Below are 16,478 nucleotides of genomic sequence, written 5' to 3'. Positions count from 1 at the left end.
TGCTCCTGCATGGGCTCTCCATGGGCTGCAGCTTCCATCAGGGCATACCCACCTGCTCCGATGTGAGGTCCTCCATGGGCTGCAGTGTGGATGTTTGCTCTGGCATTGTTCTCCATGGGCTGCAGGGGGACAACCTGCTTGTTCATGGCCTTTTCCACAGGCTGCAAGGGGAGTCTCTGCTCTGGAAGCTGGAAGACCTCCTTCCTCTCCTTCTTCACTGTCCTTGGTGTCTGCAGAGTTGTTTCTCTCACATTTTTTCTCGCTTGTCTCTCTCACAGCTGCTGCACAGTGTTTTTTACCCTCTCTTAAGCAGGTTATCACAGATGCACCACCAGCCTGGCTGATGGGCCCAGCTTTGGGCAGCGGAGGGTCTGCTTTGGAGCAAGCTAGGACCAGCGGTGTCTTGCATGGGGGCAGCTCCTGGTGTCTCCTTACAGAGGCCACCCCCAACCACTGCCAGTGCCTTGCCACATAAATGTATTACGGAAGGTCTGCACTATTATTTGGGACCTCTATGCCAGCATAGGAGTAAACAAAATGGGAAGTCAGCTGTGGCAAGCTGTGGGTGTAATTTTCTCTCCCTAGGTAAGAGTTTGACAATTTCCTAAAAGCATCAGAGAGACAACTGTTCTCAAGGACCACCTATTGATTTCATCAACAAGCCTGAAACCCCTTCTCTCTTTCTTTGAGGCTAACACTTATATTTAAAACCTAGAGAGATTAATTAGAAATGTCATAAACTTTTCTTAAGTTTGGAGCCAAGGAAAATATGATAGAGCTTGTTTCAGGAGAGCTCTTCTCCATATCCCCTTGTCCCCTATTTTTTTCTCCTCAACTTTATTTTTGGAGGGGGTAGAAGGTTTTATAAACACAAAAATACTGCAAGCATCCTAAAGGACAGGTAACAGCTTCTCCTGAAGTAGGTCAGTGAACTGATGAATTACTGCCATGCACAACATCATTAATTTCTTCAGACAACCTCATTCTAAAATTTGTTAGTGCCTCATCCCATGTTCATCAAACACTTTGTTATTGTCACATATGCTTGCTGGTAGTAGTCAGCTGCTAGCTTCAGTGTATGCGTGCAGTATTGAGCTTTGACATACAGTCAGTATTTATGGACCAGTGCAAGTTGGTTTGGTCATGGATTGTTTCGTCCTGTCATGAAAGCAACAACAAATATATTGCCTTCAGTGAGCAGGTGACCAGTTCCCACAAATTATATTTCACTTTGAAATTTGAAATTTCTGCAAAAACAATAAGGTCTGAAATGTCAGCATTTCCCATGGAATAGAAATTCAAAATGTCAATCAGCTTTTATCCAAGTGAAATATGTTTGTATATTTGCCTGGGCACAAGGATGTGACACCATTCTCTGCTTCATGCTAGAATAATTTTCAAAGCTTAGGAAGTCAAGGAGGCAAGTGCTCTGGTCCCCTTCCAGCTCAGTAGTTTCTATGTCATGTAGGAATAGTGCTTCTGACCTTCTGTATTAGAACGCCTGCAGCATTAGTTTGTGATAAGCCTTTACAAAAAACTCAGTCACGGGTTTGCAAGAAGGGGTGTGATGTTTTTTCTATGCTAGAGTATCTTTCATTTTGACAGTGGCATTCACAGCTATTTGTTGACCAGCAGAGGCATTCTGAAATTCAGGTACACTGGGCTTCATGTTCCAAAGTGCTCCATGCTGGCTGCCAACTTCTTGTCCCCTTGCCCCCTGCTGCTCCTCCTGTTTAGTCTGTCTCAGGCTACCCCCTCCATACCATCTTCAGATGTAACACTGTCCCCCAGTTGTGTTTCTCTGATGATAGCTTTTCTTTTTAAGCCAGTAAACAGAGGTTACTCCATGCTGGTTGCTCTCCAGTCTCCTGAACATACAAGGGTTTTCAGGAATGCTTGAGAAAAAAGCTCCAAGTTGTCTCTTTCAGTACTAAGTGCCACAGACTCATCTGCAGCTACCTGTTGATGTGGTGCAGCACGTTACAGGGCCCCCAGTCCACCAGCCATGCAGACCACTGCCGTGTTTATCAATGCTACAGTTTTGCCTGGGCAGCATGCCCAGGGTGCCGGGAGGCAGGGGATCTGAGCATGCGAAAGGGAAGGCACTTACTCCCCAGATGAAATGAGGATGCCACGCAGCTGCTCATCAATACCTGGGAAGCAGAAAGCATTCCTGTAACAGACATAGCCCTAATGGCCTTCAGAAGCAGCAGCTGAATGCAAAGCCCTGTTGTGTTCATGTAGCTAACAGGTAAAGCACAGACCGGCAGCATATTAAGTACAAATAGAATTGTTAATTAGATAATGATGGTGACCTCTAACAAATTTACTTTAAAAATGTGCAAACAGTTTTTCAACAATTTATAATTGGACCTGTTTAGGTGAGTTTTCATAAAACTCTTCTAACATTTGCTGTTCAGATGACCTCCTTGTCAAACAAGTTGGTTCTTTTTTCTTCTTGATTATAAAGGTGCTAGACTTTCTAAAAATAAAATGCTGCAAAAATTGTCTGTCTTTTTACTGTGATGAAAATAAAATATATTTCCTTAGTTTCATTTTGGGAAGTATCCTAGGCAGTTTTGCACTAACCTTCCATAAATATTCAACACAAAGTCGCAAATTACATAGACAGTTTTTGACCAAATAGCTGAAATTTGGAAGCATTCTCAATAATTAAATGGAGTCTTGCAATTGAAACTCCTGAACAACTAGCAGCAGTACTACCAAATGATACATAAAGTAGAACGTTTTGCATATCAACACATTAAGAAAGGAATTTATTCTTATTCCTTTTAAAGCTCATAGTACTATACTTTCAAAGACAAACAGCACATAAATCAAACCACCACGTAATGTGTAGTGCAAGTAAGCACGTGCTTTTAGTTTGTTCCTCTGAAGAGATTTCATTAGATCATTTGCTTTTACCAACTATGGTTTCATTACATGTTTTAAAAATGTGTAGCATTAGAAAATTCTATATAGTTAGAAGCGGTATCTATCTTGAGTAAAATATTGTTGCTTCATTCTCATTTCAAACACATAGTGTAAGCTGTGCTTACAGAAAATAACATTATAAAAATCCAAGTAATATTAATCGTGAAACAGAATTGAAACCTCTTAATCATTCGTTTATCAGATGTCATAAGACTAATGTTAATGTTTCGTATTATTTAAGTGGGTAAGCAACTACAGCGGGTGCTGTGCAAACTTACTGGCACTGGAAAATTATTCTAACTTGATGTACATCTTAAACACTGACTACAGACAATAAATATTTAGGGCATTTAACAGGGACAGCTGGTCAAGGTTAACCCTAAAACTGGCTGTGTATAATGTCTTATCACAAAGCCCATCTGACAAACCAAATCAGCCTCTAAGGAAGGCAGCATGGACTTGCAATACAGCCACCCCAGTCTGGGACTGAGCAAAAGCCCTGCTGTCAGCAGCTGAATGGACTGAAGGCAGCAGCACATGGATGCGGTAGCAGCAATTCCAGCTCCATGGGCCCGGGCTAAGCCGCTTGCACAGGCTCGGTGCTGTACTGCTGTTGTCACTCTTGATCGCAATGTGATTTTCCAGTACCGTGACGGTTCCAAAAATACAGAATCCGCTCTGACACACCATTTGTAGCTATGGAAATAGCAATGTCTCTGACAATTCACTAAGAATTTTTTTAAACAATTGTTGAGTGGGCATTCAGCTCTACAGAGAATTTCTAGCAAGTCACTGCAGTTAACATTAAAACGACTCTCAGAAAAAAAAAATCAGAAAAACAATCATTAAAACCTCTGTTAGGGCCAAGCCTCCCTGATCTGGCCAACACAAAAGCTGCCATACTGATTAGCCCAAGCATCCATCTAATCCACTGCTCCGTTCCCGGTGGTACTGAGCAGCGAGTGGGTAGGAAGAGAGCAAGAACAAGAGCAGCACACACCAATTCATCCTCCAGCATCTGGCTTCCATAGCTTAGGAACTAAGTCATAAAAATCAAATACCAGAATCCTACTGATTTTGTATTCAACAGTTTAAGGTAGATGTGAATGTTTAAAATGTTTACAACAGCTTAAAGGAAAAAGTGAGAGAGGAGCCATACTATTTTAGCTGCATTGGTATTCACATTTTCTACTGTCTCTGCTCAAGCAGCGGAGGATCTGCACAGCCCGCACAGACTGCCACCTCTCCAGTACGCCAAATCGTCTTTAAATATTTGCTTTTTAATAAAAAAAATTATTTGAGCTGCTCTGTTTATTCTCTGCCTTTTTAAGAGCTCCTGTTCTGCATTTGAATCATGAAAGCCTACAGCTCTTTCAAATGTAGAGCTGTATTTCTGAGCCACCTTGTTCAGCGCTTTTTGCATTTCCTGTTGCAATTCACAGAACTAATTATACTGCCAATCTATTTGCATTTTCCAGTTTACAATTCACAGTATTGTAACAAATAATTAAGCAATGTTATCGGGTAACTCCCCTTGAAGAGAAGTGTACTGGCTTCTTGTTACAATTTAGCATTGCTCTTGTGAAATCAGTAATAGCATTAGTCATTCTCATGGGAGAAAAAAAAAAGGGAAAATATTGGTGATTTTGGCTATGGAAATTAGATTAAAAGTGACTCTGTCAGGAAAAAAAAGGAAAATAGCCACCCAATAGTTGTGGAAGTTGAATAAATGTAAGCCTAGAACTATCTCAAATATGATTTAATACCTCCTCGTCTCAAAAGGCTAGCTGGATGCCTGGCAGATGTTATCTGATGTGTTACTGATCCAGCAAAGGTGATTCCAAACCAGGTCTGCTTCAGTGCTTTGTTACTCTTACACTTGTTGGTTTTTTCCTAATATTTAACATAAATCTCCATGAGTTCAAATTAAAGTTGTTATTTCTTGTCCTACCTTTCATCACACATGGGCCCATTAATCACCTTTTCCAGTAAATTGCTACCCAGTCAGAGACATCTACAAGGAAGACTGGGCAAGGGATAGGAAACAAATGCAGATCCCCCACAATTCACATTTTCTAAGCTTCCTTTCGATTTTGCTGCCTTCAGGAAGAGCTACTTTCCTGCCTCTGTCCCACCATCACGCTGAGCCGAGAGTTACATTCGATGCCTGATCAACACCAAGCAGAACAATATAACTGCCTTCTGTGCCCTTCATGGTATTCTTCAATGTATTTAGTTATTTATAGCATCATACTTGGGATCCTGTTAATTGTAATTCCATATGTTTTTCTGCAGCACTACTGCCTAGACAATAAGCCCCGTTTGTATTTGTGCATTTGATGTCCTGGTACTACCGATACTACTTTATGGTTTTTTTATGAAATTTCCTCCTGTTGATTTCTCCAACCTATTCAATATTTTCAATTCTGACCTTGCCCTGTCATTCAATGTGCTTGTAACTTCTTTCAATATGCTTACATTAAAAAGCTTTTATAAGGACCATTTTTATTCCATGATTCCAGTTATTGTGACTCATACTGATTAGATCTTGGGGCAAAAAACCACCATTTTCTCGCATTTATTCCTTCTGCTTTGATAATCCGTATTAGGAATGATTGGTTACTTTTTCCCTAGATGCCATATTCTTACGTATGAGAGCATAAACAGATGCATTTACCACAAAGTAACACACCTACTATTTATTTCGTCTTTATCCATTAAGCCAGCTCTCCTACCAAAGAATAAAATCAGACTATTTGACATATATTCTTGGCAAGTCTCTGTTGGCTGTTCATGGGTGCTGCTGGGTGTTTATTTGTAAACACTTCCTGGATTAATATTGTTTTGCCATTTTGTTATTTTTCTAATGGCTCTCTGGATGTCGAGCTGAGCCTGATGAACTCAGAACGTCCTCAGACCTCCTGCTCTCCTCTTACCTGTAAAGGGTAGTGGGGGAGGAAGGATAGGTAATTTTTCTGCATTAGGACCTCCGCACACCCACACTCATCGGTCATTCAGGAACCCTCTGTATTTTCCATGGAATTCACCAAGATAATTGTTGGTAATATTTCAAGGAATGTATTTCTTTGAATATTTTTAAACAGAACCAAAAAAAGAGGCTAGAAACTGTTTTCATTTGATAGTATACTGCATGCAAAGATACAGATGTAAAGATGTGTGATCTCTGAAAATACAGAGAATAAAACATGCACAGGATCCAAAGGTGAGTTATTTTAGCACTCTCAGCTTTGTCTACAGGATGCCAATGCACACACAACAGAGGCTTCCACTGCCTTTTATTTCTTTAAAAATAAACATACAATTTTATCCCCAGCGTAGCCTGTGAAAATCCTGCAGAGGTCACAACAAAAAAACTTTATACTGAAGATTTTGTTTCATGTGTTTTGCTGTGGCTACATCCAGCCGTGCTTGCTCATAAATATCTGCTCCTAGAGATTTAGTCTTCATGTTCAGTCTTCCCCTACTATGGCCATTAGCAAGTATTAAACACAAAAGCTAGTCTGAGAGCAAGGCAATATAAAAACATTTAGCTTTGCTTTTCCCTGTACTTCCATGATTTTTAAACAGAGTATTTCCAATGAATGTACAATTAACACCAAACAAGAGACCCTTTTGTAAGGTAAGCATAGATCTGTCCAAACATATGCCGCCAAAACTGGGACTAGAAGTGAGGCAGCCTTGGTCCTCACTCTCATCCAGCCTGGTTTAGAAATACGAGGTGCCACAGGGCAGGGAAATACACAAGGCCTTCCCCTGCCCCCACCAAAAGAAAAACACCAAAACAACACAAACACACCATTTGAAAATTCTGCATTGTTTTGTGCTAGGTGTCTTTCCTGTTTCCCAGGCAACTTCAGGGAGAAAAGACCCGATGTATTTATATGTATATATGTCTTGAGTCAAATAACACTCAGGATCAATTCTTTATAATATAGTGGAACTAAAAGAACTTGAAATTGCAATTTGCCTTTATTAAAAACCGATGGCAACTTTGCACCAGATAATTGACACAGATTTATTCAGAAACAGGGGAAAAAAGGCAGGCTATGTGGCTGGCAGGGCTGTTACTGCTCCTCTGGAAGAAATGCTCCTGTATCAATTCTGTATGCCCAGCAGGTACAGAGATACGGGGCAACAGAACTACAAATACTTCACCACCTTTACACAGGACTGCAATCACCAGGTTGCAGTACCCAGTGCAGCATTGCCTCAACACTGCCAAATGTTTAACAAGGGCAAGTGCCGGATTTTGCACCTGGGGCACGGCAACCCTGGATTTACATACAGACTGGGGAACAAGAGGCTGGGGAGCAGCCCTGGAGAGAGGGACATGGGGGTGATAGAACTAAACCCCTGACAGTCCTTGACTTAATCCTTATTGTAAACATCCTTGTTCTCTTGTGGTTTCCTCCCTTGCAAAGATAGTTTCAGGGATTTGAAGAATGCAAATTGGTGCCAGATGGGATTAAAAAGATGGTGCATAAGCTTGTAAATTCATTGATAACAGAGACTCAGGACATCAGTGTCGAGATAAGCACTCGAGGAACTAGTTTAAATCAGGCCCTTGTGACAGTCCAGGGCTAAAGGACCGAGGAGCTAATTCAATGACTATATATGGGCAAAGGAAACCCAAAGTTCAACCAGCGGATAGGTGAGGAAGACCATCAGAGACCACTGGAGGACTCCCAAAGACCACTAAAAGGACAACAATGCATGCAGCTTGAGCTTTTACATATGTTAATGAATCCTCGTGAATCTTATTAATATGTATGACTTTATAGTATATAATCTTTGGAAGTTTACTGAATCACTGGAGCACTCATGGTGGATCAATCCCCAGTGCTGCCCAGCGCTGTAATAAAGGATGCCTGCTTAATAGTGACTTTGTTGCTATTGAGTTTTATTTCAGGAACTTTCTGGACACTCCGCTTCCTCTTATGGGGAAGTTTGGACTTTGAAGGATAGTATCCGCGAATTTTTGTATCAGGGGTTCTGTTGACAGCAAGTTGAACATGGGCCAACAGCGTGCCCTGGCAGCCAAGAGGGCCACCCGTGTCCTGGGGTGCATCAAGCCCTGCATCGCAGCTGGTCAAGGGACGTGATTGTCCTGCTCCGCTCTGCACTGGTGTGGCCTCACCTCGAGTGCTGTGTGCAGTTTTGGGTGCCACAGGGCATTAAGGATATAAAGCTACTAGAGTGTCTGGAGGAGGGTTTAGAGGAGAAACTGTAGGAAGAGTGGCTAAAGTCACTTAGTTTGTTCAGTCTGGAGGAGACCTAGGGGAGACCTCATCGCAGTCTGCAGCTTCCTCACAAGGGGAGGAGGAGGAGCAGGTGCCGATCTCTACTCTCCGGTGACTGATGACAGGACCCAAGGGAATGGCAGGAAGATGCCAGGGGAGGTGGAGGTTGGACATTAGGAAAAGGTTCTTCCCCCAGAGGGTGGTGGAGCACTGGAACAGGCTCCCCAGGGAGGCAGTCACGGCACCAACCATGACGATATTCAGGAAGCACTTGGACAACGCCCTCAGAGATATGGTGTGAATTTGGGGTCGTCCTGTGCAGGGACAGGAGCAGGACTCGATGATCCGTGTGGGTCCCTTCCAACTCAGGACATTCTATGAAAGCCGGCAGCCGCCCCGTGCGGCAGCGGAGCGGTCCCGGCGCCTGGAGTGGGTTGTTGCCAGCCCGGCTGAGTTTTGAGGGCGGGCGAGCAGCCGCTCGGCTCGTCCCGGCTCGGCAGGCCCGGCTCCAGGCACCCGCCGGCCCCTCGGCGAGAGCGCGGGAGGCTGACCACTCCCCGCTGCCTGCGGGCCGCTGCCGCAGGAGGCCCCGCCCGCACGCCCGGCCCGGCAGAGGCGGGGCCGGGGCCGCGCAGGGCTCGCCGCCGCCGGAACAGCCACCGCCCGCGCCGGGGCCATGGAGGAGTTTCACCCCCACAACGACGAGGTAGGGGCCGCTGCCCTCCGACGGGGGAGGGGGGGGTGCTGCGGGGCCCTCCGAGAGCCAGCCCGTCATCCCGGGCCCTGCGCTGCCGCCGCCGCGCCGGAGGGAGCCGGCCGAGGGGCGGGCAGCCCTGCCGGGGCCGCTGTCCCTGCCCCGGCCGGGGCGGGCAGGCTGGAGGTTGGGGTTGTACAGGTGGGCTGTGCGCGGCGGCCCCTGGCTGCTTGACGCTTCGGGGGGTCCCGTCCCCCCCCCGCCCCGCCGTGCCCGGGGCGGCTGCAGCAGCCGGCGGCCCGCCTCGGGGCGGAGCGGGCGTCCCTGGTGCGGGCGGGGGCCTTGGCCCTGCCCGGGGCCTCGGGTAGCCTGTGCCGGTCCTGGGAGCCAGAAGGTTCCTCGACGGGAAGTGGGAGCGGTGCTCGGGGGTGCTGCCGCCCGCCCTGGCGCTGCCGGTCTGCGGCCATTTTCCTGTGTCGCCCCTGGAAGCAAAACCAACAGCGAGTGCTGGGCCCGGGCTGCGCTGCGCGGCTGGTCCCTGCCAGCCATTGCTGAGGAGCCCTTCCCTCCCCCAAGGGCCTTACTTCGGGTCTCTAGCCACCAGGTTTCGTTAAAAAACAAAACAAAAAACCACAAAAAAAAACCCCGTAGAAACGTTATTGTCCTTGAGGTTTTTGTCTATGCCCAAGTGTTCGAAATTGATGGATGCGAAGAGGCTGATTGCACATTGGCATGTCCTTTGTTTCCTTTGGAAGCCAAGCTAAACGCTGACAGGTGGGAATGAGCAGAAACTAGGAGGCATTAAAACTTGCAAGCTTTTTCTGCACTTGAGAAAGTTACTTGGGTAAGTTAATGACTACAAAAACCCATCTTCTTGATATGAGGGTTGCAAAACCTTGTATTACCCTTTTGGGAGCAAGATATCACCCACAGGTTAGTAAATCTGTGACTCCAGTGAAAAACAGGGTTAAAACCCAGAGGAAAAGGTTTGCCATTTAACTTCTTGTGTTGGAGAATATTCCCATGACAAGCATAGGCAAGTGGTAGAATTTAATCATTACAGAAAGTGTAAATTGAACCTGTTTCCAAGCTCACTGAGGCCCGAGCTTTTTGGACCTGCTGAAATGTGACTAGCAAAACAATACTAAATTATGTATATATGGTGCTGGGGAAAAAAGTAAGATTTTAGAATTATACTAACAGATGACACAATGCAAGTAACCAGACACGGGGCCTGATCATTACGTGTTACTTAGTAAAACTGCATCTTTTGTTTACTTTTCTATTAGAAATAATAATTAATTTTTATTACAGATGATCTTCAATGCTGATGAAGCCCACAACATAGTTAAGGAGGTAGGTTTTAGCTAACAACTGTATTTCAAATAAAATCTTTACCTTGCCTTACACTATAGTGATAGCAGTTACTTTCATTGATGATCCCAGATAAATTCAGACTTATATGAAACTCTTAGTTATATCAAATAAAGACCGAGTTTCATTTGGAGCTGCTTTAAGTTTCATCTAATTGTTGTCTTCAGGTACCTAAAGAGGAGAAGGTAGATGAGAAAAGAGGGAGCCAGAATTCGCATTACAGTGGAAAGATGAGGGGCAGCAGTCACAAGTTGCAAAAGAAATTCACTCCAATTTTTTTTTTCCCCTTTATCCAGCTAGAGAGTAGTTAATCATTACAGGGGTTGCAGGGAGAGCTCATGGAGTCTCCATCGTTAGAGATTTTTAAAACTTTACTGGACAAGACCTTGAGCAGCGTTATCAAACCTGGAAGTTAGCCTTGGCTTGAGCTGGAGGTTGTGCTACATGATCCCATTATTCTAGCGATGCTTTTGAAATACAATTTTTACATGAAGAGGGCAGGCTGAAAGTGAGTAGCCTGATGGTCTAAATTCAATATCTAGTAACTGGAAAGTGATTAATGAAGAACCTGTGGTGTACAGATGCTGTCAGGTTTTGGAGGGAAATACCTTTCTGAGAAAGGAATTCCCAGAGGGGCTCTGCAGTCCTTTCCCACCTGCCCTGTCTGGAAGGGAAAGGGCTGGACTTTTAGAGCTGCTCCAGTACATGACAGCAAGCTCTTGGGTGTCAGATAAACGACAGTTCAACCTTTTATGTAACTGTTCCTGCCTTGAAAGGCCAAATACAGTATGACGGAGTCTCTTTAGTTTCACACCAGGCTCTGGGAGTAAAGCCAAGTGTTTCTGCCTCTGATTGAAAGCTTAACCAGAGCTGAGGAGTTCTAGCACCGGGTACATTTCTGGAAAGACCAAAATCCCCGAGGGGAGCTTGTTGTCCCTCATCTGTCTTCTCTTCTGTTTTGAGAATGTTTGTTTCCATTGAGTCCTCTGCCCAGCTTTATGCACTGTGATCAGAACTAACTGGGCTTTTTAAGATCTGGGGCACAAGTCTCTTACACAGCCTGTTAGTGGGTGGTTAGTGCATGGGATTCATCTGACTGAATCAGAGGAGGACATGGTTTTATTTTACTTATCTTTTCCAGGTGTGCATTTCTTTACCAAATTTCTCAATTTTAAGAAGCATCCATCAGTACATAATTCAGAATTTACTGGGAGTAGAGAATGCTGTTTAAGAGTTACAGTTAGAGGAAAGGCTTTCTGTTCACAGAATCACAGAATGGCAGGGGTTGGAAGGGACCTCTGGAGATCATCTTGTCCAACCCCCTGCTTGAGCAGGCACACCCAGAGCAGGGGGCACAGGAACGCATCCAGGTGCGTTTTGAATGTCTCCAGAGAAGGAGACTCCACAACCTCCCTGGGCAGCCTGTTCCACTGCTCTGCCACCCTCACAGGAAAGAAGTTTTTTCTCACATTGAGCTGGAACTTCCTGTGTTTCAATTTGTGCCATTCTGGTTCTGTTCAACTCATGGTTCTGTTCAACCATTTTAAGTTTAAGCAATGGATGGCTGATCTGTAGCTGTGGGAGAACATTCAGTTTTCAAGCAGTTCAGATACTTACTGTGCTGCAAGATGTGACCCTTGAGTATATCTCACTCATACCTTCCTCATCTGTTAAGTTGGCGTATGCATTTCACTATTGTTGCTCTAGCTCTGCAGGTTTTGGTGTATTGCTAGCAGACCCTGAAAGGTTGGCCAGCGCAAGCTGACATTGTTGATTTGAGTAGTACCATTTCTATTACAGTAGCTTCTGAAAGCCAAGCTGGAGTAGGCAGTTGTTAGGAACAGTGTTAGTATCTTCACTGGTAAATAGATCCATTCACTTAACTTGGTACTTAAACCATATGGCTAAGGTCTTTCCTACAAGAACTGCTCAGTCAAAGACTCATTTTTCTCCATGTAATAATGTGGTCAATATGAACTAAAAATAAGTTTCCAAGAAGGCTCATTTTACTTCCCGTTCAGCAACTGATACCTGATGAATTCAAGTGATTTAAAGTAATCCAATGGCCAGATAAAATTCCTCAGATTATGCGAGACATTTTAAACCTCTACATTTTGAATTACATTTACTGTAACTATGTTATTTTTCTCTGTTTTAGTGCATAGAAAGTGTTCTAGGCAAGGCGGATTATAATCACAACAAAGTCAACCAGTGGACTGCTGCTATAGTAGAACAGTCACTGACACATCTGGTAAAACTCGGAAAAACATATAAGTACATCGGTAAGTACAAGCAGTCGTACTTTTACCGCATACAGTCAAATTAAATAATTGCTGAAAGGTTCATTTGAATGCAGTGTTGTATTCCGTAGAAAGTTTTAAACTGTAAACAAAGCAGAGCAGATACTTGAACTCTTCTGTTACACAGATTTTTAGTAATGCCTGCAGTAAAACCATGGCAGTTTCACTCAGGCTAAGCATGCTAGCAACACTTAGCACAGCAGATGACATGTTACACAGTCTTTCCTGACTGTTAAGCAACCCAAAACTATTATATCAGGTTTTTTTGTATCAGTTTAGAAAATAGATTTTGTTTCTCTTAAATAAAATTTTCAGTAGGATTAAGCTTCCTATAAATACAGACATTGGAAAGACTTTAGTCCTAGGTGAAGTCATGTTCCGTTATATTTCTGTGCATATCTGTGGAGGGGAAATGGAAGTAAGTAGAAGTTTTAACCCACTTTGGTCCTTATGTGGAGTGTTGATGTAATAGCAAGTGTTTGCATGCTGTTCTGTTTTGAAAGCCTTGGATTCAGATTGTTGCTGGTTTTATGACCACCACAGGTCAGTCTAGAAGTGCTGCGTGTTACTAGAGTGTGGTTTCAGAGAGCAGTCAACCAGTACTTCTGGGAAACAACTCTCATCAAGTGTGACTTCTGCTGTACCTGTGAGGACAGCCTCTGCAATCCCATTCCGAGGTGCACATGACACAAGCCATATCTAAGTAGTTTAAAAGATAAACCCCATAATCCTATTGGCAAGCATTTTGCTAAGGCCGTTGTCTTTATGTGAATAAAAATAGTCACAAAATTAATACCAAGTCGTGAGGAAAACACTGCGGGCGAGGGGGTGGTCAAAAAGGGTTTTGACTTCGCTGAGTGCTGCCTGCTAGCCGTTTGAAAACAATGCAGGCTTGAGTTCAGAAGTACTGAATGATTCACCTCTTCTGCTTTAATAACGAATTCCTTGATTTTTGTGACTGTATCTTGCAGTAACCTGTGCAGTGATGCAGAGGAGTGGAGCTGGTCTTCACACAGCAAGCTCGTGCTTCTGGGATACCACAACCGATGGTAAGTTCCCTCAGTCAAATTGAAAATTTGTAGTAAAAGAAATGTTGTAATAGTTAGGCTGAGCATTTTCAAGAGTGATTGTAGAAGCAGTAGCTTCCAGGATTAGACACTTGTTTACAATTCCACCAGAAATATTTTGTTAGCAGTCAGTGCCTGCATTAAGAGCAATTGCTTTGTAAATTATGAGGAGCAGGAGTAGAAATGCCCTCATTCTGAAACAAGAGTCAAAACATTTAATCCTAATCAGTAAACATAGATCAGCTGAAGAGGCAGTAAAACAATGCTCACAATAAATGCAGGCGGTTAGTCCTAAACATATCTGCCTGTCTGATGTAAGGGGACAGGGCTACTTTGGAGGAGAATGGAACTTGGTAAAAAATAGAAATACTTCAACTAACAGTATGTGTTTCATTTGCTTAACTATCAGCCAGGCGTTGGATGTGTTTTATTGCTTCTAAACGCATTTTTTCCCAGGTTCAGAGTATCATGGGGAAACAAGATTAAAATAGTGTTACGTCCGTCACAGCCTCAGAAAGGCCTTTTTAGAAGAGGGCACCAAAATTTAACTTTAAAATAGAGATGGCATTGGAAGGTCAACCAAGGTTGAAAAAAAACCCCAAAACATCAAGTGAAGTTAAGTAAGCAAGTACAGTTTAATCTTCATGCTTCCTTGGCTTGTAAGGCATTGGCACATTGATACAACAGAAGAGGAAAAATTGCAGAAAGTGCAGCAGAATGTATTTGATCCAGTCTTTTTTCTGATTTCTTATCTGATTATCTCACCAATTTCGGTATGAGATTTTTCAAGGATTTTTGCAAGTCCAGCTTTTAAAGAGAGGTACTGAAATTGTGCTTTCCTGGAAATTGTCTTAAGCCTACAAGGATAGTACTTACCTTAAATCACAGCTGAATTATTCATACTAATTTGACATAATTTATACTGCGATAAAGTGAATGTAGTAAAGACACTGGAATTCTATTTTTATTTTGTAATGATCTCTTCTAGGAACCTGCACAGTGAGATGGGAAAACCGAACAATGAACTGCATTGTCAATGTGTTTGCTGTTGCTATTATCCTGTAGCTGACTGGAAGATACATATAAGCAACACCGAAGCCTTTAAAAAGAAAAAAAATGCATCCAAACACATGGCTAAATATTCCAAACCATTATTTGTTTTTGTATGAGGAGCATACAGAAGTTCTCTACAGACGGCATACAGTCTAAGCCAGTTCTCATAGATTAATTATCTGAAAGCTAGCAAAAAATTTAAAATATATATAAGTATCTATCTAAAGAGAAAGTTTTAGTAATTTAAATATTCAGAAGCATATTAGTGAGAAGATACCACAAAGATACAAAGATCCGTACAATTTATATCAAAGCTAATATCAAAGATACTTTGTTCAAGAGGAGCAAACACTTCAAATCAAAGCAAGGGTCAAAGAGCAAGCAAGACCTCTCAGGATTATGGTGCATTTGGGAACAAATTATGAACGCAATTCAGAGTGGATATAGTGTAAACAGTACTGGTGCTTCATGTTTGATTAAACAAAGCTAACTGTCACATCGAATGCTGGTGCTTGTGAAATTGCATGAGCATCGCATTTCGGTCAAGCACGAACATTTACATTGAAATCAAATCCAGTTAAGCTTTCCCCCTGGAGGCAGAGGATGACTTCACTGGGGCAAAGATGAAATCTATCTAGTCCTAGCAGAATTCTAACTTATCTTCAGAGTGGAGAGCATAATATTTGTTAACGATTCAGGGAAACATGCTGGGGATCAGACACCAGCCCTTAATTTAAGAGTTTACAAATCTGAAAACCGTGAAGGTACTTAAATTTTAGTTTATTCCACGACAGCAGAATTTGTGACAAGCACTTTATTGATTCCTCATGCAGTAGCCAGGAGCTAGGGAAATAAGACTGGACCCACATTACTCCCAAGTAAGATTAAAGTGTTTGGAGGGAAGGCACACACATTTCTAGAGGCTCTTGTTAGCTTTGAAAGCATTTATCTTAAAGCGACATATCTGATCTTTAGAGGAGCGTTTCCTAAATTCTCCAAGTCTAGAATTGGATCTCAGTCCTATGAAATAATACAGTTAAGCTTTAAGCACTAAGAATTCCCCTCCTGTAAAGATTTATGCAAGTTCTTAACTTTGCTCATCTGATGAGTCTTAACTTGAAATATTCCACATGGGAGAAAAGCATTTGCACACATGCAAGTATTTGCTGGGTTGGGGCCTGTGTTTTTGTTGATTAATGCACAAATTATATGATAAAGGGATTTGTCAATACCAAAAATGCCTAAATGATTGCTGCCACTAAGTGGCAGCTACATTAAGTTGTTTTCTCAGATGCTGCTTAAGGATAGAGTGTTTTCTTTATTACTGCATGTCTTTGGAAGAGACTGGTAACTACCTAACAGCTACCGTAAGGCTGTTTTGGATTTTAACAAATGAATATTAAAGCACTATTACGCAGTTTTGTTTGGTTTTTTTTTCAGATAACTGACTATTAGGGTATGTAGCAAGTGTCCTGTCAAAGAACAAGCTAAAAACCATTTAATTGCTTACACTGTGTATATGTATAGCTATTATGAGACTACAGGAGGAACGTGTGTACGTGTAATTCACAATACCATTCAAAATATCTTGCTTTGCAGACAAATAGAGTTCCGCTTTTACCTAAGTGCAAGTAAAATTAATACTGTAATATTGCACTTGCCTAACAGGCAAGTGTAGCGTAAAGATGTATGCGTGTGTTGTACTGGCCTTCAAACATATAATAATTTAACATTATTTGGGTTAGGACAGCAATTTCTAAACGAGGTGCCAGCATCCAAGAGCTGAGCTGTGAAA

The 16,478-nt window shown here is 42.7% G+C and overlaps 1 protein-coding gene across 1 annotated transcript; it reads left to right on the top strand.

Annotated features, from left to right (window-relative positions):
* The first annotated feature begins 8,786 nt into the window (after positions 1 to 8,786).
* DYNLT3 (dynein light chain Tctex-type 3) lies at positions 8,787 to 16,100 on the top strand. Its single transcript, XM_075097986.1, has 5 exons — positions 8,787 to 8,901; positions 10,204 to 10,245; positions 12,422 to 12,545; positions 13,535 to 13,612; positions 14,619 to 16,100. The coding sequence occupies exons 1-5, from the start codon at positions 8,872 to 8,874 to the stop codon at positions 14,693 to 14,695; spliced, it is 351 nt and encodes a 116-aa protein (XP_074954087.1). The 5' UTR covers positions 8,787 to 8,871; the 3' UTR covers positions 14,696 to 16,100.
* The last annotated feature ends 378 nt before the right edge of the window (positions 16,101 to 16,478 follow it).

Source organism: Phalacrocorax aristotelis, chromosome 1 (genome assembly GCF_949628215.1).
Source record: "Phalacrocorax aristotelis chromosome 1, bGulAri2.1, whole genome shotgun sequence".
Taxonomy (NCBI): domain Eukaryota; kingdom Metazoa; phylum Chordata; class Aves; order Suliformes; family Phalacrocoracidae; genus Phalacrocorax; species Phalacrocorax aristotelis.
Note: the sequence above shows the minus strand (reverse complement) of the source record. Positions and strands in the feature narration are given on the sequence as shown.

Coding starts and splice junctions, on each gene's coding strand:
- DYNLT3 (XM_075097986.1), top strand. CDS start 8,872: ATGGAGGAGTTTCACCCCCACAACGACGAG. Junction 8,902..10,203: donor TTCACCCCCACAACGACGAG/GTAGGGGCCGCT, acceptor TTTTTATTACAG/ATGATCTTCAATGCTGATGA. Junction 13,613..14,618: donor CTGGGATACCACAACCGATG/GTAAGTTCCCTC, acceptor GATCTCTTCTAG/GAACCTGCACAGTGAGATGG.